The sequence below is a fragment of the Balaenoptera physalus genome, assembly GCF_965194825.1.
Source record: "Balaenoptera physalus genome assembly, chromosome: 19".
Classification (NCBI taxonomy): Eukaryota; Metazoa; Chordata; class Mammalia; order Artiodactyla; family Balaenopteridae; genus Balaenoptera; species Balaenoptera physalus.
Window position 1 is genome coordinate 53,824,459 of NC_138900.1, and position 19,983 is coordinate 53,844,441.

The following is a 19,983-nucleotide window of genomic DNA, read 5'->3' on the forward strand; positions in this document are numbered from 1 at the left end:
GTTCTGTATTGTTATAGTGTCTCCTCCACTTCTCCCTTTGAGATGACTTGAGTGGGTATCAAAAGAGCCCAGGTTATGACATCTCCCCAGTCAAGACGCTTTCAATCTCATTTGAGTGAGATTGAATGTAACTGAATGAAGATGGAAGAGAAATTTATTTGAATCATTAGCTCTTTGTCCTTCATATATTAATCATATATTAGTTAAGGGAGGCCTTTCCTGTACATTGTAGGTTTGGCAGCACTCCAGGCCCCTCCCCAGTAGATTCCAGAGACACCCCCCTCCCAAAGCGTGACAACCAAGAATGTCTCTAGGCATTGCCAAATGTCCACTGCAGGGCAAAGTCACCTCTGGTTGAGAACTACAGATATTGAGAAACTAGAATATCAGAAAATTATCAATCTCCTAATGGTATCATTATGAGCAGAAATGCCATAAAGGGTTTGTGATCTGCTATTAAACATCACCTTAATAAGGATGTTACCAGAAATTATGGAAGACAGTCCTTGAGAGCCGAGACCAGTGTTGTTACCAAGATATTCACAGCTAACAGTAGCGAGCAGCAGATGCTTTCTAAGCATGTTCCGTATATTAACTCATTAGTTCTCCTGGCAACTCCAAGGAGTTGGTACTACTATTATTCTACCCACCCTACAGGTAAGGGAACTGAGACATGAGATGTTAGGGGACTTGCTGAGGTCACCCAACTGGTGATAGCAAAGTCACCCAGGCAACCCAGTTCTAGAGCCCACGTTCTTTTTTAATTTATTTTAATTTATTTATTTTTGGCTGTGTTGGGTCTTCGTTGCTGTGCACGGGCTTTCTCTAGTTGTGGCGAACAGGGGCTACTCTTCGTTGTGGTGCACAGGCTTCTCATCATGGTGGCTTCTCTTGTTGCAAAGCACAGGCTCTAGGCGCGTGGGCTTCAGTAGTTGTGGCACACAGGCTCAGTAGTGGTGGCTCGTGGGCTCTAGAGCACAGTCTCAGTAGTTGTGGCGCACGAGCTTAGTTGCTCTGCGGCATGTGGGATCTTCCCGGACCAGGGCTTGAACCCGTGTCCCCTGCATTGGGGAAGCCCCCAATTAGGCATTTCAGGCCATTATGTTTTCTCTAGACATGAAAGAGCTCATTCCCCAAACCTAATTACTAGCCCTGAGAAATTTAGATCAAATTCATCCCTCATCTATGTTCAAACTCATCCTTAGATCCCATGCAGCTCAATAGGCTTGGGAGGCAAACAAATGCCTTCCTAGTTTGGGGGTTGGGGGTTGGGGGCTGGAACAGATGTCTCCAAAGTGGAAAGGCTGTTGTGCAGGACACAGTCCGCTATACTCATCATGGGTCCTCAGCTCCCCGAATTCCCCATGTCTCATAACTGAATGTACTGCCACTCGCATCCTTGAACTCTGGTGCCAACCACCTGAACACTTCAATAGGAGATGTTCCATTGCTCTCTAAATCTCGCTCAGCACTGGGTCAGAGTTTTATTTATTTATTTATTTATTTATTTTAAAGTTGAGGAGTTTATTAGGGAAATATGAAAGGTTAAGACACCCCAAGTGACAGGAAGAGAACTCTGAAAATGTCTCTTTTCAAGCCAAGTGGAGGCCTGGCCTTGACCCTCCCAAAAGGACAAGAAACTGGTGGGTTAGCAACAACATTCTCTGGCAGCCACTTCACCGGGGCTCCTCAGCCAGGACTGCTTCCCACCCCTGGCCAAAGTTGGGGAGGAGACAGGCTATTTATAGAAGCAAAGCAGAGGCCATGAGAGCTGTAACAAAAGGCTGAGAGAGAGAGAGAGAGTGAGAGAGAGGTGGGGAGGACCCAGACAGAGTCCCAGGCTTTTGGCTCTTAGCGCCTCAAATGTGTTGACAAGTAGTTGTACAAAGTGTTACTGAAGAGGTAAAGTGCCTAATGTTGTTTCTGAGAGTTCCCCTGGACTCCTCCCCACACGCCACATCACACTGCTGGGTGTACATGGCAGAGCCCAAAGGCCACATTTTTGAAAAAAAGAAAAACAAGAATAAGCCCTGTTGTTCTTTAAGGAGAGAGGAAGGAGCTGAAGACTGCTGGGGCCTTTCCCACGAGGCCTTTTCGTTCTGTAAAAGCAGCTTCCCAGCAGCAGCATGGCACAGTTGTAGGTGAGGGTCTCACCGTTTGTCACCCTCGCTTCTTGAACAGCTCTCTGTTCAAGAGCTGTCAATTTCTCGTTTAGTGTTGCGCGTCTTGAACGACAAGACACATCAAACGAGTTGAGAAAGGCTGCGATTTTCTTGATGCTGCTGGTGATGACGTCAGTGTACTCCCGGCTCGCCCAGTCCTGGTAAATCTCCCGCCGCACGGGATCCTCTTGTCCCACCATGGCTGCTGCCTGAGGAAGCGCGACTAGGTCAGAGTTTTAGAGGTTGTATAGCATGACTCTATACTGCACAGTCTTATGTTATATAAAAGTGCCATTATAGTACTGTTATATATTCTCTAAACTTTTTTGGGCAGGGTGCAATTTGAGGTTAAGGATAAGATGCTACAAACAAATAGAAATTAATTTAGACCAGAGCTGTCCAGTAGAACTTTTGCAGTGGTGGAAATGATTTATATCTGTGCTGTCTAGTACAGTAGCCACTAGCCACACGTTGCTACTGAGTACTTGAAAGATGGCTAATGCAACTGAAGAACTGAATTTTATTTTAATTTTAAGTTATTTAAGTCTAAATAGCTACCGGTGGCTCCTATATAAGGTAGTGTATAGGCTGTCTTTCAAGAGGATGGCTACTAGCTGTCTGGACCTCATCTGACTTAGGACTTGGAATATAGGAAATTTAAAGCTGTTTTAAAGTAGATCTTAAATAAGATCCTGAGATTTCCATGTGGCTAGTCTCTTCCCTTGTCTTGGGATGGGTGACTCTTTTAGAGATGGAAAAGCAAGCAGCTCTGTACTCCAGCATCCCACAGAGATGGTTCCTAAGGAAGTTGCTAACTTTAAGACAATTCAGGTAGAGGCTGAAATTTCAGAGGGGAAATCAGAGATGGTCGAGTCTATCACTGTCTCTCCCCCTCACTGGCCCTCTTCACTCTGTTTGCACCCTTACCTACTGCCCTGGCCTTATTTTCAACGTTGGGGAAATTTTCATAGTTTTGGAAGGTTTGGAGAGGCAAGAAGCATTTGCCTGGGAGATTCTAGGCTCTCGAGGAGGGTCTAGAGTGGCTTGGGTTTAGGTATTAGAATAAATTCACTCCTTTAAAGCCCATATAAATTAACATCAAAGACCCAGCTGGCAAAGGTGCCTACTCAAGCATCTCAGGTGGTGGTGCAGCCCAAGAGCTACTCAGCGGAATGGAGTGGGAGAATTCCCATCTGACATCAAGGGAGCTTTGTGAAGTGAGGACCATGTCAAAAGTGGGCGAGGGGACAAAAGGAAAGATGAAGTAATGGTATCTCTCAGAATTGAATAAAGCGAAATGTTTGGAAGGTCAGGACCCAGAGGTTCACGGAGTTCCAGACATACATAGACCTTCCTATTCCTTCCAACCTGAGGACAGCACCTGTGTCAGGAGTAAGTGCTTAGATACTTGGCATGTGCTGAAAAGTCACCTGCCTTGGAGCAAGAAGGCAAAGAGTGCTGCTGCCCAGGGCAGGGTGTACCATTGTCAGGCTGGCTGTGGAAGAGTTACACAGAGTCAAGTGATAAACATGCAGAATCCCAGCCTCTCCTGGGAGATTCCATTTCCAGCAGATCTGAGGTAGGGCATGGCAAAACACATCTTTAACAGGTGATTCTGATACACAAACTAGATCTGGGGAATCCTGCAAAGATTGGGGGAAACAACTTTTCTTGTTAGGGGCGGTGACCAGGAAGAGCTGAAGAGCACCAATCGTATTATAACCGAGGTCCTCTGGCTGAGGTATGAGATGAAAAGAACTCCAGAACCTAGAGTGATACACCTGGTATTATTATAGCTTACGCCGCACACAAGAAAGGGCTTAGCTGCTAGCTGTCTACTTTCTACAAATTCTTAAGAGGGCAGTGTATCGATAAGTATTGATCAGTTTAGACTTAGTCCATCATCTGAACCAAACACTGTCTTAACAGTTTTTGCTTTGTGTGGGTGATAGATAATAACAAGTATTTTTTAAAAATCTATAAAGATGAGACTGAATCACTTTGCAATACACCTGAAACCAACACAACATTGTGAATCAACTATATTTCAATAAAAACTTTTTAAAAATTAAAAAATAAAATATTCCAGTCAAAAGAATCTGTAAAGATGTTTAGGCTCTTAGTTAGGATCCCATAAGAATGAGCATTTACTACTAAGTAATTAGAAAGCATAAAAAGGTACACTCCAAACAGAATCTTATTTTGGAATTTTAGTGTTAACAGATGGCAGCTTAACAGGTTAAAATAGGAAAACACTGAGGGGAACTGATGTCCAAATTGGGCCCAGCCATCCCGTGAACTTAAAAGCTTCCTCTGTTGTGCAGAGATTTTATTCCATATTTGTGGTGATCGATAGCTGTGATGGCCAGGCTCACAGGTAAGCGTCCAGCCCTGTTGCCCATTCTCTTTTTGAATCCACTGGGAGCTCTGAGGGCTCAGAGTTCACATCCCTGGTGAATGTGCTGGTGGGCTGTTTGGTGGGAGACCCATTTCCCTGGTTTCTCCTGTCTCTCTCCTTTCCCACTGGGCAAGATGTGGACAGAAGAGTTTATGGATTTACTCCAGTGATACTGCATGGTGCCACATAGGACCCAGGCCACAAAGTCTCTGAGATATACATAGGTAAGAAGGCCAAGAAGAGAATAAAGACATTACTTCTGTTTTGTTGGTGGAGTGTGCCCCTCACATAAGGTTCCTAAGTCTCTTCTCTAGATATGAGCAGAGACGCAAAGATTTCTTGACTTGAACATGTTTGGGCACAACTCATACTCACGCATACACTGACACACACGGTCAAGGCTCAGAAGCTGCCATCAGTTAACGTGGCTGAAGCTGGTGCCAGGTGGAGACAGAGCCTCCTCAACCCTCTTGGTAGACTTGCTCATAGGGGCTCCAGGTAGACAGAAGATTCAGCGACAGGTTTTTCTGCTCTTGCTCAGATGTGACAAGGTGGTAGCCCAGCAAATTCATGGTATTCCTGCAGACTTTCTGAAGCCGAGAAACCTTTTCATAAGGCAAGGACCAGCGCCAGGCCTGAGAGACATTGAGGGCATTCCTGGCATTTGTGTAGAAGGCATGCTTACCCATGCCCTTGCCTCGAGTGATGTTGTGCACCCAGGTCTGGAGCTGGGGCAAGAATTTCAACCCTGCATATTTATACATTCGGGCAGTCTGGGCCAGGGGGTCCCGGACCAAGTCCTCATAGCGCACGAGCAAGTAGCGCTGCCTCAGGGCTTTGGGCAAGGACTGCACAGCCTTGTAGATCTCCAGCTGGCTTTGGCAGATGACTTGCATTGCATAGTAGGGTTGATCCTCCTTTTTGAGTTTCTGCAGATGCTGCTGCATCACAATTTGGCTGTCAATCATGAGTTCCCTCGTGGTGTGTTCTCGGGAACGGAACACCGCCCGGGGGTCCCGGACCAGATGCACAATGTGCAGATTGAGGGAAGGGTCTCTCAGCAGCGGGTAGAGCACCTGCAGGTTGAAGAAACGTACCTCCTTGAGCACCACGTGGCTGTAAGTGCGGCAGGCTTTCTCCACCACCTCAAAGGGCTCTTGATCGCACAGAAGCTTACAGTGAGCCTGGGGTATGATCTGATCTCGTGGGAAGATGTTGCAGGCAGGTGGAGAACACAGGGCCCGGCTGCCTTCCCACTGGAAGAGGCTGGACTGTTTTCGGGGGCCAGGTTTCATGTAGGCATCAAAGACGCTCATGTCACACAGAAAGACGGCCCGTATGAGATCCCGCACTGCCGTATGCAACCTCTGGGCAGTACTTTGTGTGAAGGTCATCCAGACGTGCCAGGCAGGCTCCTTCAGGTAGAAGACATCTGGGTGCTGTCCAAAAAGCTGCCCTACGAAAGAAGAGCCAGAGCGCCACGAAGACAGGATGAGCACGTGCATGTACGTGGGCTTGGGTTCTTCCTTCATCTGCAGGGAGTTGAAGTTGTGGGAGTACAGAAGGATGAATAGAACAAAGACAGCCATCTGGGAAGCCAGGAACAGTAGTAGCTTCATTTTTTTGGGCAGTATCATGCTGAAGTAGAAGACCTTCAAGGAACAAGCAGAGGGGCTATGTTAGGCTAATGTTTTGGTATCTGACTTCCATCCCCTTTCTAGCCAAAGCTACTTTCTCCCTGACCCGCACCGAGGGGCAATATAGAATGCTGGAGCCTTCTTGCAATGCATTGCACAAATCCTTCTCCAGATTAATTCCTGTCCCTTGCAGTTAGTGTGTCCATAAGCTCTATTTCTTTGTAAGCCCTTTCTTTTTAGGCTCTTTACTTCCTCCCTCCTGGTCCTCCTTGTCCATGGAGCTACAGAAATGTGTGAACTCAGCCATATTTCATGAATATAGGGAAACAGGTTCACCCTGGTGACACAAATGTCTTCACACAGGCCATGTAGGCAAAGCTTAACCACAGTCTGACCCAAGTTTTGGTTGAATGCCCCATGATTCCTTCAGAAACTACGGGAGATAAGCTGACTTGTGAGGAACTGCCTTGAGGCCCGCCCACCCACCCCCATCTTGAGGGATAGTGCCAAGGCCATTTCTCACTACACTCCTTCATCTCAGTTAAGCACAGGACTTTCAATACCCTGAAGGATATGGCTGCAGACTATAAAGCTGCTTGGCTTTGGTTTGGAGTTGTCTCCTCAGTGGCAAAGTGCCCGTGGCACCTATCATCTGATCCCCTCTGATTTGGTCTCATCCTGTGGGACTAGGGACATGAGGAGCTGACCCAGTGCTGTCCTCATGTCTGTGTATGTAATAAACTATCTGAATCTATTTGGGTTGAATCGTTGTTGCCTTAGCAGCCAACTGTATGAAACTGTGGCAAGCCAACCTAAGAGCTGCAATAGTGATGCTGTGGCCTGTTAGCCACTGTGCTGCTGCTTGGGGTAATGTTAGACCACTTGACACAACTTACTCAGGGTTGCTCAGTACAGTTGGGCATGTTGTGTACTGCCCAACCCTAGGGAATGCCACTTCATCAAGAATTTAAGATATTTATTATTTAACAAAATGTCTGGTAGGTGACAGTTAAGTATCTTGGTTCAGTAGGATAAGTACATTAGGATGGTTTTCCAGTTCTTAGATGTTAAATATCTAGAGAAAGGAATTTCACTTTGTAATTTACACTAAGGCTCAAACAGACTGGTGGCAACGCTGAACTTACTCCCTTCACACCAGGGCTTTGTGTGAAAAGACCACTGTTCCCAGTGCCATGCTAGAATATTACTCCAGGGGAGCTCTTAACTCTCTTTATGGGTTGAGATGACTCTGGATCATTTTGGGTGACTTCCTGGCATAAATAACCATTGAGAGATATAATAGATACTTCACATAGTGTAAAATATTAACAGTAGCAAGGTGCTAATTTGCATATCACTCTATACTCAAGAAATTCTTCCTTCAAGCTTTAATAAAGAAGAGAAAATATGTTTCTAGACAGTAATTGCAGCTGGGTTTAAGATATGCTATTTTCCTGTTGATAGGTCTCATCACCAATTTTTTTTTGAAGTTTTGAATAGCTAATAGTCACATGGTTCATGTTGCTTTTAAGAGTATCATTATCATGGACATTAAATCAGACTCAGAATTTAAAAGAAGACTTCCTAAGATTCCACATGCAGGAAGGGAATAAGGACAGTGCTTGCCAGCCTGTAGCCTAGCCTGTCACACTCCAGGTCTTTAACATGTTGAATATTAGGTGAGGGGAAATCCTATGACAACAGTTATGTCTCTGGAGGAGACCTATAGTCATAAATTAGAAAATTTCTAGAGCTATTTGTAAACAGGCGTAATGACATACTTTTTGAAAGAGTCCTAGAATTTTTCTAGGGGAAAGAACACCTAAGAATTTTACCAGCTCCTGAATCAATAATCTCTTCTCTATTTACTGACAGCTAGTATTTATCTACGAGCTGGTGTTTTATCATCACTATACAGTGAAATATATACTTCCAACACCTGTCCTCCATCTGCCCATTTCCCAACTTGCCCCCAAATAGCAACTGGGTTCATTTTTTAATGTGTCCTTTCAGTTGCTTTATGGGTACACAAGAAAATTCAAATGTATATGTATTCTTAATTTTTCCCCTTTTTATAACACAAGAAGTTGCACGTTATCACACTGTGCTGCAACTTGCTTTGTTAACTTAACAATATGCCTTGGAGAGCTTTCCATGGGAGTACATAAAGCGTTTCCTCATTCCTTTTTACCGCTGTGTAGAATTTTATTGTATAGATGTACCACAATTTATTTAACCAGTGTCCACACTGATGAGCTTTTGGGTTGTTTCCAGTCTTTTGCCATTTCAAAAATGTCAATAATGACCTTCATGTTCATACATCATTATATAAGTATGTAAGCTTACTCCCCAGAAGTGGGATTGCTGAATCAAAGAGTATGGGTATGTGTACCTTTGGTATCTGTTGTCCAGACAGCCTTCATACTGGTCATGAACCATTCTGTGTGTCTAGAAGTCCAGAGATTCTAGAGAGTAAATTTTAGAGGAGGAATTGGGCAGTCACAGATGTGACTCTTGGAGTTTATAGCTTGCTTCCTGAAGAGGTAGAGCATGCTTTGCCAGCCTATGGGCTTCCCTTGGAAGTCCCCTGAACCTTCTAGGAAGTGTGTAATGACCTCAACCAAACCTTGAGAGACAATGGCCCAGAAACCCCTCTCTTTCATTCATTACAACAATGCATTTCCTCCACCTGTGCCAGAAGATCCAGTGAGGATCATCTCTCCTAGGTGCCAAAAAAAACCCCACTTTGCTATATGCCAGGAAAATGTCGATGAATGGTAATCCTTGTCTTGGCCCTGAAGGTTAGAATGGGGCCAGCTAAGATATGTTCCTATTCTTTTAAACTTGAGCCCAAGAGGAAATGATTAGAAACTAAGCCATTTTTGACAAAGGCTCAAGAATACCCACCCCCCAGCCCCCCAAGTATTGAGGAAATGACTAGCAAGAGATCTTCTCCCAAAGGCAGTATGAGTATGAGGAAAAGTTTGGAACAAAGATAGGAAATAATGGAGCAAAAGAGAGAGGAAAGAACTTTACCTGTGTACAATTATAAGGATAGAATTTTATATGCAGGGCCTATAATCGGCTCAGGAAAAAGCTAACATTTCCTAGGGACAAGCAACGTAGACCTTTCAAAAGTACGTCCTCCCTCCCCCTATCTGGCCCTGGGCCTGCTCAGTGTTTGAGAAGGCTAGCATGCTCTGAGCCCTCTTTGCCTGCCAATAGCTCCTGACCTCATGCCCATTCTCTCCCAGAGCTGGAGTCTGGCCTTTGAACTCATCCCCAGTTGTCCTCAGGCTTTAATTGACCACGGTTCTCAGGAATTCCCAAGGAAACCCTCCGACTTCTTTCTCTGCTTTTTCTTTCCACGAGCAATTTCCCTGGCCAGAAGGAAAGTATGCTTTTGTAAAGTGAGTCCCATCTCTTGTCGCTGGCATCTAGACACAACCTGGATCTAAGCAACCCATGACGGGGTTGATGAGAACAGTCAGGGGACACTTTAGGGTGTGTCTCAGGGAAAGCTTATCTCTGCAGTCACTGGAATCAGTGCTAGAGATGGCTCCAGGAAGAGAAGGAAACTCAAGGCTTTTCATGGCAGTTTCCTCTATTCTAACCATCACCTCTCCTCAGCTGTCCTATATTAACTTCCTCTGTAGTCCTTGGGGTCAGGAAGCATTTGTGAGCAGCCTGTGACGTGACTTCCATCTCAGAGTCCCTAGCCCACCTTCCTGAGTGTTCCGTTATGGCTGTTTGATGGCACGCTTGAACCTGCTCTCCCTGTTATCTGATCCTGAGTGCGCTAGCCTGGTCTTCATAGTAAGTGGCTTCTCTCTTCTGTCTCTCGTTTCTCCCCCTCAGCTCTCCCCCTCATCCACTGCTGCCTTGAAAAACATCACCAAAGGGTGGTAGTGACGTAGCACCTACTTTAGGCACAGGGACTCTGAGGCACCAGGATGGGTGACCTCACCCAGCAGCCTGACTACAGAGGGCTGAATTATAGATGACCCCCAAGTCCATATCGTGTAGCCTGTTAGAAGCAAAATGATGAATTCTGAGGAAAAACCAAACATACATCAATTTAAGAGCCCTGGATTCCAGCCGCTGACAAATTTCTAATTTATATTTCCCAGTGAGATTATGCCCCCAAAACCAGAAATTAGAGATGGCAGAAGACATTTGCACAGAGAGAGAGGAGAGCTGGATCGGGGAGACCTGCAGCCACACACATAGCTGCAGAACCTGGAAACCTGTGAGATAAGCACCTGGGCAAAGGGTATCCATACAATAACAAGCTCTAACTAGACTGAAGGGTCTTTGCAATTTCTGTGTCTCTAGTAACAACGACAGTGCCTGGCGTCTAGTAGGGGCTCAAGAAACATCTATTGAATGAATGACTGAATGAACAAACATTCGTAGCGTGTTTTTTACTATTTGAGGTGGCCTCATTGACCTGGGTAAGGAAAGCAGGACAAGATATTTTTTTATTTTGCACATATAAAAGTATTTAACTTCCAATTAGAATTTCCAGACTTATCCACAGCCTGACAAGATAGAAGTCTCTTCTACCATGGCTGACTCACGGGTCTCATAATTTAATCTTATTTTACATCTGAACAGCGCTCCACAACTTTGCAAGCCCTTTTAGCCACAGTAATGACAACAGTCCGATTAAATATATAGAGCAGTGGTGAGCCACACCTCTGTGTTTCAGAATAAGTGAACTTTAATTAATTGACTCAACGATAGAAATAGCCCTGCCTGATCAGACCGGGATCTTTTGGGTCCCAGGTCTGAGAATTCAGTTATCACACTAAATCTTACCTGAGCTAGAGGAAATCTGTAGCTCCCAGCACCTCCGGTCCCCACTCCCCAACACCTGAGCAGAGGAGAACCTGCAAGAAGTACAGAGACTGAGGTCTGAAGCCAGCATCTGAATGAGTAAAACACATCACGGGGACTAGCTACAAAAATATACATCGGAATAGCCCTACTCACATTCTAGGCTCTTTCTTACTCTTTTAGGGATAGAGCTGGGTGGGGAGAGAAGAGCTGCTGGCAGGCAGCTTGTGCTTTTCGGGGAAGATTATCCTGGTGATTCTGATTCAACCCCCCACCAACACCTCCCCTCTGCCATCGCCCAGAAAATTCCCAGCTTAGTTGCCCCAGGTTATCTGATACTCCGCTCCAAGAACCTGGGAATAATGGCCTTGCTTTGGAGGTGTAGAGAAAATTCTCTCCTTACCTTGTTAATGGCTTAGGCTTCCCCACTGCTCTAAAGGCTCACTGCTAGCCAAGTTGTGCAGCTTTTGTCCTCTGACTCACCAGCTCTCCTCTCAGCTTCCTCCTCCTCCTTGCATCTTGCATAACCATCCCTACTCAGAGCAAATTCCACTGCCTTCTTTCCCTAGCAAAAAATTACCCACCTTCCAAGACAGGGTTAAGAAAGCATCGCTCCCAGAGAGACTTGATATTAGCAGCTTTAGCCCTGAGATACTCAAGGGGTGGGGAGACTCTGCCTGAATGGGCGGGGCCCGGAAAAGCAAAGGAGGAAGCATTCTCTCCCACCACTGGGAGGCGATCCTGGAATGTAGATCCCTTGAAGGCAGCGGAATAGGTTAACTACCTTAGGGCAAAGTGGAAAAAGAAAAGGGACCCCAGAAGTAGATGAGGTTGATAGGGAAATAGCAGGACAATGACAGCCAAAATGGACACAATGTGAAACCTTGCTCTTACCTCTGCTGCAAAAAGAGGAGAAAACCTGGAAGAGATTTCTGGATTCCACCTTCCTGCTCACTCCACTGGATTTAGGGAGAAAACATTTTTTTTGGCCTCTGTGTCTTATTCAACATCTTCACCCTTCTTGCAGGAGGTAGTAACTAGAGGTACTACGTAGATGTAATAACTCGTTTTATGGGAGGACACATATGTATTGGCGTTTAGTTGGGGTACGGGAAAAGAAGTTTCCCCCTCAAGAAAAAAAGAAACAAGTTATCATGAAAAATTACATCTTCTTACTAGCTGTGTGTACTTGGGCAAATCACACAACTACTCTGAGCTACTTTACATGATTGTTGTGAGTGTAAAACAATAGGTGAATTTTTATTTTTTTATTTTAAAATTTTATTTTTATTATTTTTGGCTGCGTTGGGTCTTTGTTGCTGCGCGCGGGCTTTCTCTAGTTGTAGTGAGCAGGGGCTACTCTTCGTTGTGGTACGCAGTCTTCTCATTGCGGTGACTTCTCTTGTTGTGGAGCACAGGCTCTAGGCTCATGAGATTAGTTGCTCTGCGGCGCATGGGATTAGTTGCTCCGCTGCACGTGGGATCTTCCCAGACCAGGGCTCGAACCTGTGTTCCCTGCATTGGTAGGTGGATTCTTAACCACTGCGCCACCAGGGAAGTCCCAATAGGTGAATTTTAAAAATATATATATTTTTTAATTGAAGTGTAGTGGATTTACAATGTTGTGCCAATCTCTGCTCTATAGCAAAGTGACTCAGTTTAGGTGAATTTTTTATTCAGTTAAACTTAGGGCTTCCCTGGTGGCGCAGTGGTTGGGAGTCCGCCTGCCAATGCAGGGGACACGGGTTCAAGCCCTGGTCCGGGAAGGTCCCACATGCCACGGAGCAACTAAGCCCGTGCACCACAACTACTGAGCCTGCACTCTAGAGCCCGCGAGCCACAACTACTGAGCCTGTGTGCCACAACTGCTGAGCCCACACACCTAGAGCCCGTGCTCCGCAACAAGAGAAGCCACCGCAGTGAGAAGCCCGCGCACTGCAACGAAGAGTAGCCCCTGCTCGCCACAACTAGAGGAAGCCTGCGCGCGCGCAGCAACAAAAACCCAACACAGCCAAAAAACTTAAACTTAAAAAACTCAGTCACCCAAGTTATTAAATAAATTAATATAAATTAATTAGTTAATTACAAATCATTAATTCAATTTATAAATAAATTGAATAAAAATTATTTTAAAAAACCATGACCCCCCCCAATGCATAGGAACCACAGACATTTTTCTCTGAAAGGGGCTGGGAGGTGGCAAGCATTCGGTGGTGGTTATACCTTTCTCCAAAAGCAATGTCAGTGACCTCAGAGTTTGGGCAATAATTTTTTTGCTTCCTTATTTTTAAAACTGGTGTGTTTATAGGTGTTTGTTAAAAATGGGTTTTAGTTACCATTTACAAAATATTCCAAAGAGAAAAGAAATTATAAAATGTCCAAAAATAACTAAATAAAGAATGCTTCAGGAAGTTACAGGCTTGTCATGATGGCCTGTTATTTAATCATAGACACTAAGTACAGTTGGCTCTCCTTATCCCTAGGTTCTACATCCGAGGAGTCAAACAACTTCGATTGAAAATGTTTGGAAAAAAAATTTTTTCCAGTAAGTTCCAAATAGCAAAACTGGAATTTGCCAGGCACAGGCAATTATTAATATAGCATTTACAGTGTATTTACAACTATTTACATAACATTTACATTGTATTACAAGTAATCTCGAGATGATTTAAAGTTTACAGGAGGATGTGTATAGGTTATATGCATATACTACACCATTTTATATAAGGGACTTGAGCATGGTATCAGCGAGGGTCCTGGAACCAGTTCCCTTGCAGATACGGAGGAAGGGATGATTGTACTGGTGAAAATATGCAGATCACTAAAGGGAAGTCTTCAGGTCAAAGGCCAGATTATATAAAGCAACACACCAGAATTCCCAAGCCTTGAGTCAGCCACGAAATATAGCCTGTATAGCTTCCAGGACACTGATTAATTCAGAAACCATTCGATAAATGTTTACTCCCTTTCATAGAGAATGGAGATCCAGAAGAGAAGTCGCCTATAGTGTAGCACAGGCACAAACTGACTTCTCTTTCGTGGGCGGCAAAGAGCCTCTTACACTGTATATTCTTGGACTATGTCAGGTAGTCATAGATTCAGCCACTGGATTTGTCACATTATTAACTTCATAATCACTGTGTAATTCACACAGACCTTTATAAAGTCCTTTCTTCCTGGAGGCAAGTTTATTGTTGGAATTAAGTGAACTGTCACTCCCTGGGGAAAATAGAACCAACATTTCACTCGGCTCATCTTGGCTATGAGGAAGGAAAAAAAAAGATGAGGAAACTCTTTACAACATGTACAGGAGTAAAGGTAAATTGTGGTGGAGTGTAAAAGTGACTGATTTTGACACATGAAAGAATGCTCAACATCATTAATCATTAGAGAAATGCAAATCAAAAGTACAATGAGATATCATCTCACACCGATCAGAATGGCCATCATCAAAAAATCTAGAAACAATAAATGCTGGAGAGGGTGTGGAGGAAAGGGAACACTCTTGCACTGTTGGTGGGAATGTAAATTGGTACAGCCACTATGGAGAACAGTATGGAGGTTCCTTAAAAAACTACAAATAGAACTACCATACGACCCAGCAATCCCACTACTGGGCATATACCCTGAGAAAACCATAGTTCAAAAAGAGTCATGTACCAAAATGTTCATTGCAGCTCTATTTACAATAGCCAGGACATGGAAGCAACCTAAATGTCCATCAACAGATGAATGGATAAAGAAGATGTGGCACATATATACAATGGAATATTACTCAGCCATAAAAAGAAATGAAATGGAGGTATTTGTAATGAGGTGGATGGAGTTAGAGTCTGTCATACAGAGTGAAGTAAGTCAGAAAGAGAAAAACAAATACAGTATGCTAACACATATATACGGAATCTAAGGGGAAAAAAAAAAAAAAGCCATGAAGAACCTAGTGGCTAGACGGGAATAAAGACACAGACCTACTAGAGAATGGACTTGAGGATATGGGGAGGGGGTGGGGTGAGATGTGACAGGGTAAGAGAGTGTCATGGACATATATACACTACCAAATGTAAAATAGATAGCTAGTGGGAAGCAGCCACATAGCACAGGGAGATCAGCTCGGTTGCTTTGTGACCACCTAGAGGGGTGGGATGGGGAGGGTGGGAGGCAGGGAGATGCAAGAGGGAAGAGATATGGGAACATATTGTATGTGTATAACTGACTCACTTTGTTATAAAGCAGAAGCTAACACACCATCGTAAGGCAATTATACTTCAATAAAGATGTTTAAAAAAAAAAAAAAAGTGACTGATTTTGGAGTCAGGCCTCTGGGCAAGTCATTCCACCTCTCTGAGCCCTAGAATATCACTGTAAAATAAGGTGTAAAATATCAGTGTAAAATATATGTTTACCTAATGGAATTCTTGTGAATGTTAGGATTGGATTCATGCATATAACACCCCTAACACAATATTATGACAATAATGAGTTTAAAAGTGGTAGTTATTATAGAATCACAATAACACCTCTTTTTTTCTTTCTCATCTGTTGGCTTATTTTCCAAGGCCTTGAAAGAGAACAGGCAGAGTTGTGTGAATTCTGGGATAATCTAGGCAGTATATCTGCTGGTTTCCATCAGCTGAGCCCCCTGAGGCCTTATCATAAGCACAAATAACCAGACCTGTGGTGGTGCCTTATATTGATTTCAGTCGTGTGGCCTTCTCTCCCTTCCTGTTTCTCTCTAGCAGGTGGAAGAGAAATTTCTCTTCCTCGAAGTGACTCCATTGCAGAGACGTAAATTGAAGAGCAAAACTGGGCAGTTGCTAGTTCTGCTTTTATTCTTACTATAAAAGTGATACTTGTTAATTATAAAAAATTTGAAAAATACAAAATGTATAAAGAAGACAACACAAATCTCTTTACATTTTGCTGCCAAGAGAAGAGCACCATTGATCGTTTTTCCCATGCCTGCAGAAATCTGTATAATTGGGATCACACTGAAAATATAGTTTTGTATTTATTTTTCTGTAGTCTTTAAAACATTTTAAATTATGAAATTAAAATTAAGTTGTAGGGCTTCCCTGGTGGTGCAGTGGTTGAGAGTCTGCCTGCCAATGCAGGGGACACGGGTTCGAGCCCTGGTCTGGGAGGATCCCACGTGCCGCGGAGCAACTGGGCCCGTGAGCCACAATTACTGAGCCTGCGCGTCTGGAGCCTGTGCTCCGCAACAGGAGAGGCCGCAATGGTGAGAGGCCCGCACACCGAGATGAAGAGTGGCCCCCGCTTACCGCAACTAGAGAAAGCCCTCGCACAGAAACGAAGACCCAACTCAGCCATAAATAAATAAATAAAAATTAAAAAAAAAATTAAGGTGTAAAGGTACAATTTAACAAATAATATAAAGGAACTACCACTCCAAAAAAAAACACCCAAAAAACAGAACATTGCCAAAGCTGCCTCAGTATCCCTTCACTCTCACGCCCTCCCGCTTCCCTCATCATTCAGAGGTGACCACTTCCAAGGTAAGCAGCTCCTTATTCTTCCATATAGTTTATCACCTTAAGCAGTACAATTGAATTTTCCCCAATTTTACCTCTTTCTAGGTAGAATTATAGCACATGTATTCTTTTGAGATTTGCTTTTTTCATTTCATTTTATCCTTGTAGTTTTGTTTTTTTTTTAATTTATTTTTGGCTGTGTTGGGTCTTCGTTTCTGTGCGAGGGCTTTCTCTAGTTGCGGCAAGCAGGGGCCACTCTTTTTTTTTTTTTAATTAATTTTTTAATTGGAGTATACTTGATTTACAATGTTGTGTTAGTTTCTGATGTACAGCAAAGTGAGTCAGTTTTACATACACGTATATCCACTCTTTTTTAGATTCTGTTTCCATATTTCCATTACAGAGTATTGAATAGAGTTCCCTGTGCTATTCAGTATAGGTTCTTTTTTTTTTTTTTAATCAGTCATCAATTTTATACACATCAGTGTATACATGTCAATCCCAATCGCCCAATTCAGCTCACCACCATCCCCACCCCACCACGGTTATCCCCCCTTGGTGTACATACGTTTGTTCTCTACATCTATGTCTCAACTTCTGCCCTGCAAACCGGTTCATCTGTACCATTTTTCTAGGTTCCACATACATGCGTTAATATACGATATTTGTTTTTCTCTTTCTGACTTACTTCACTCTGTATGACAGTCTCTAGATCCATCCACGTCTCAACAAATGACTCAATTTCGTTTCCTTTTATGGCTGAGTAATATTCCATTGTATATATGTACCACAACTTCTTTATCCATTCGTCTGTCGATGAGCATTTAGGTTGCTTCCATGACCTGGCTATTGTAAATAGTGCTGCAATGAACATTGGGGTGCATGTGTCTTTTTGAATTACGGTTTTCTCTGGGTATATGCCCAGTAGTGGGATTGCTGGATCATATGGTAATTCTATTTTTAGTTTTTTAAGGAACCTCCATACTGTTCTCCATGGTGGCTGTATCAATTGACATTCCCACCAACAGTGCAAGAGGGTTCCCTTTTCTCCACACCCTCTCCAGCATTTGTTGTTTGTAGATTTTCTGATGATGCCCATTCTAACTGGTATGAGGTGATACCTCATTGTAGTTTTGATTTGCATTTCTCTAATAATTAGTGATGTTGAGCAGCTTTTCATGTGCTTCTTGGCCATCTGTATGTCTTCTTTGGAGAAATGTCTATTTAGGTCTTCTGCCCATTTTTGGATTGGGTTGCTTGTTTCTTTAATATTGAGCTGAATGAGCTGTTTATATATTTTGGAGATTAATCCTTTGTCTGTTGATTCGTTTGCAAATATTTTCTCCCATTCTGAAGGTTGTCTTTTCGTCTTGTTTATGGTTTCCTTTGCTGTGCAAAAGCTTTGAAGTTTCATTAGGTCCCATTTGTTTATTTTTGTTTTTACTTCCATTACTCTAGGAGGTGGATCAAAAAAGATCTTGCTGTGATTTATGTCAAAGAGTGTTCTTCCTATGTTTTCCTCTAAGAGTTTTATAGTGTCCGGTCTGACATTTAGGTCTCGAATCCATTTTGAGTTTATTTTTGTGTATGGTGTTAGGGAGTATTCTAATTTCATTCTTTTACATGTAGCTGTCCAGTTTTCCCAGCACCACTTATTGACTGTCTTTTCTCCATTGTATATCTTTGCCTCCTTTTCATAGATTAGTTGACCATAGGTGCGTGGGTTTATCTCTGGGCTTTCTCTCTTGTTCCATTGATCTATGTTTCTGTTTTTGTGCCAGTACCATATTGTCTTGATTACTGTAGCTTTGTAGTATAGTCTGAAGTCAGGGAGTCTGATTCCTCCAGCTCCGTTTTTTTCCCTCAAGACTGCTTTGGCTATTCGGGGTCTTTTGTGTCTCCATACAAATTTTAAGATAATTTGTTCTAGTTCCATAAAAAATACCATTGGTAATTTGATAGGGATTGCATTGAATCTGTAGATTGCTTTGGGTAGTATAGTCATTTTCACAGTGTTGATTCTTCCAATCCAAGAACATGGTATGTCTCTCCATCTGTTGGTATCATCTTTAATTTCTTTCATCAGTGTCTTATAGTTTTCTGCATACAGGTCTTTTGTCTCCCTAGGTAGGTTTATTCCTAGGTATTTTATTCTTTTTGTTGCAATGGTAAATGGAAGTGTTTCCATAATTTCTCTTTCAGATTTTTCATCATTACTGTATAGGAATGCAAGAGATTTCTGTGTATTAATTTTGTATCCTGCAACGTTACCAAATTCATTGATTAGCTCTAGTAGTTTTCTGGTGGCAGTTTTAGGATTCTCTATGTATAGTATCATGTCATCTGCAAACAGTGACAGTTTTACTTCTTCTTTTCCAATTTGTATTCCTTTTATTTCTTTTTCTTCTCTGATTGCTGTGGCTAGGACTTCCAAAACTATGTTGAATAATAGTGGTGAGAGTGGACATCCTTGTCTCGTTCCTGATCTTAGAGGAAATGCTTTCAGTTTTTGATGATGTTTGCTGTGGGTTTGTCGTATATGGCCTTTATTATGTTGAGGTAGGTTCCCTCTATGCCCACTTTCTGGAGAGTTTTTATCATAAATGGGTGTTGAATTTTGTCAAAAGCTTTTTCTGCATCTATTGAGATGATCATATGGTTTTTATTCTTCAATTTGTTAATATGGTGTATCACAGTGATTGATTTGCATATACTGAAGAATCCTTGCATCCCTGGGATAAATCCCACTTGATCGTGGTGTATGATCCTTTTAATGTGTTGTTGGATTCTGTTTGCTAGCATTTTGTTGAGGATTTTTGCATCTATATTCATCAGTGATATTGGTCTGTAATTTTCTTTTTTTGTAGTATCTTTGTCTGGTTTTGGTATCAGGGTGATGGTGGCCTCATAGAATGAGTTTGAGAGTGTTCCTTCCTCTGCAATTTTTTGGAAGAATTTGAGAAGGATCGGTGGTAGCTCTTCTCTAAATGTTTGATAGAATTCACCTGTGAAGCCATCTGGTCCTGGACTTTTGTTTGTTGGAAGATTTTTAATTACTTGTGATTGGTCTGTTCATATTTTCTATTTCTTCCTGGTTCAGTCCTGGAAGGTTATACCTTTCTAAAAATTTGTCCATTTCTTCCAGGTTGTCCATTTTATTGGCATAGAGTTGCTTGTAGTAGTCTCTTAGGATGCTTTGTATTTCTGCGGTGTCTGTTGTAACTTCTCCTTTTTCATTTCTAATTTTATTGATTTGAGTCCTCTCCCTCTTTTTTCTTGATGAGTCTGGCTAATGGCTTATCAATTTTGTTTATCTTCTCAAAAAACCAGCTTTTAGTTTTATTGATCTTTGCTATTGTTTTCTTTGTTTCTATTTCATTTATTTCCACTCTGATCTTTATGATTTCTTTCCTTCTGCTAACCTTGGGTTTTGTTTGTTCTTCTTTCTCTAGTTCCTT

At 42.8% G+C, this 19,983-nt stretch overlaps 2 protein-coding genes across 7 annotated transcripts; both read right to left on the minus strand.

Annotated features, from left to right (window-relative positions):
- Nucleotides 1-132: 132 nt before the first annotated feature.
- On the minus strand, nt 133-4,147 carry LOC309649315 (uncharacterized protein). The gene has a single exon (XM_082439241.1). It carries the CDS (start codon nt 2,360-2,362, stop codon nt 1,892-1,894), a length of 471 nt encoding a protein of 156 aa, XP_082295367.1. The 5' UTR covers nt 2,363-4,147; the 3' UTR covers nt 133-1,891.
- A 210-nt stretch (nt 4,148-4,357) lies between these two features.
- On the minus strand, nt 4,358-12,489 carry CHST4 (carbohydrate sulfotransferase 4). 6 transcript variants are annotated; one of them, XM_082439089.1, is made up of 3 exons: nt 11,621-12,488; nt 11,019-11,089; nt 4,358-6,212 (listed from the first exon to the last, which is right to left on the minus strand). In XM_082439089.1, the coding sequence occupies exon 3, from the start codon at nt 6,195-6,197 to the stop codon at nt 5,022-5,024; it is 1,176 nt and encodes a 391-aa protein (XP_082295215.1). In that variant the 5' UTR covers nt 6,198-6,212; nt 11,019-11,089; nt 11,621-12,488; the 3' UTR covers nt 4,358-5,021. The 6 variants fall into 6 exon arrangements, with proteins under 6 accessions (XP_082295215.1, XP_082295214.1, XP_082295213.1 ...); XM_082439088.1 differs by having other exon boundaries at nt 11,019-11,127; XM_082439087.1 differs by having other exon boundaries at nt 11,440-12,488.
- Between the last annotated feature and the right edge of the window lie 7,494 nt (nt 12,490-19,983).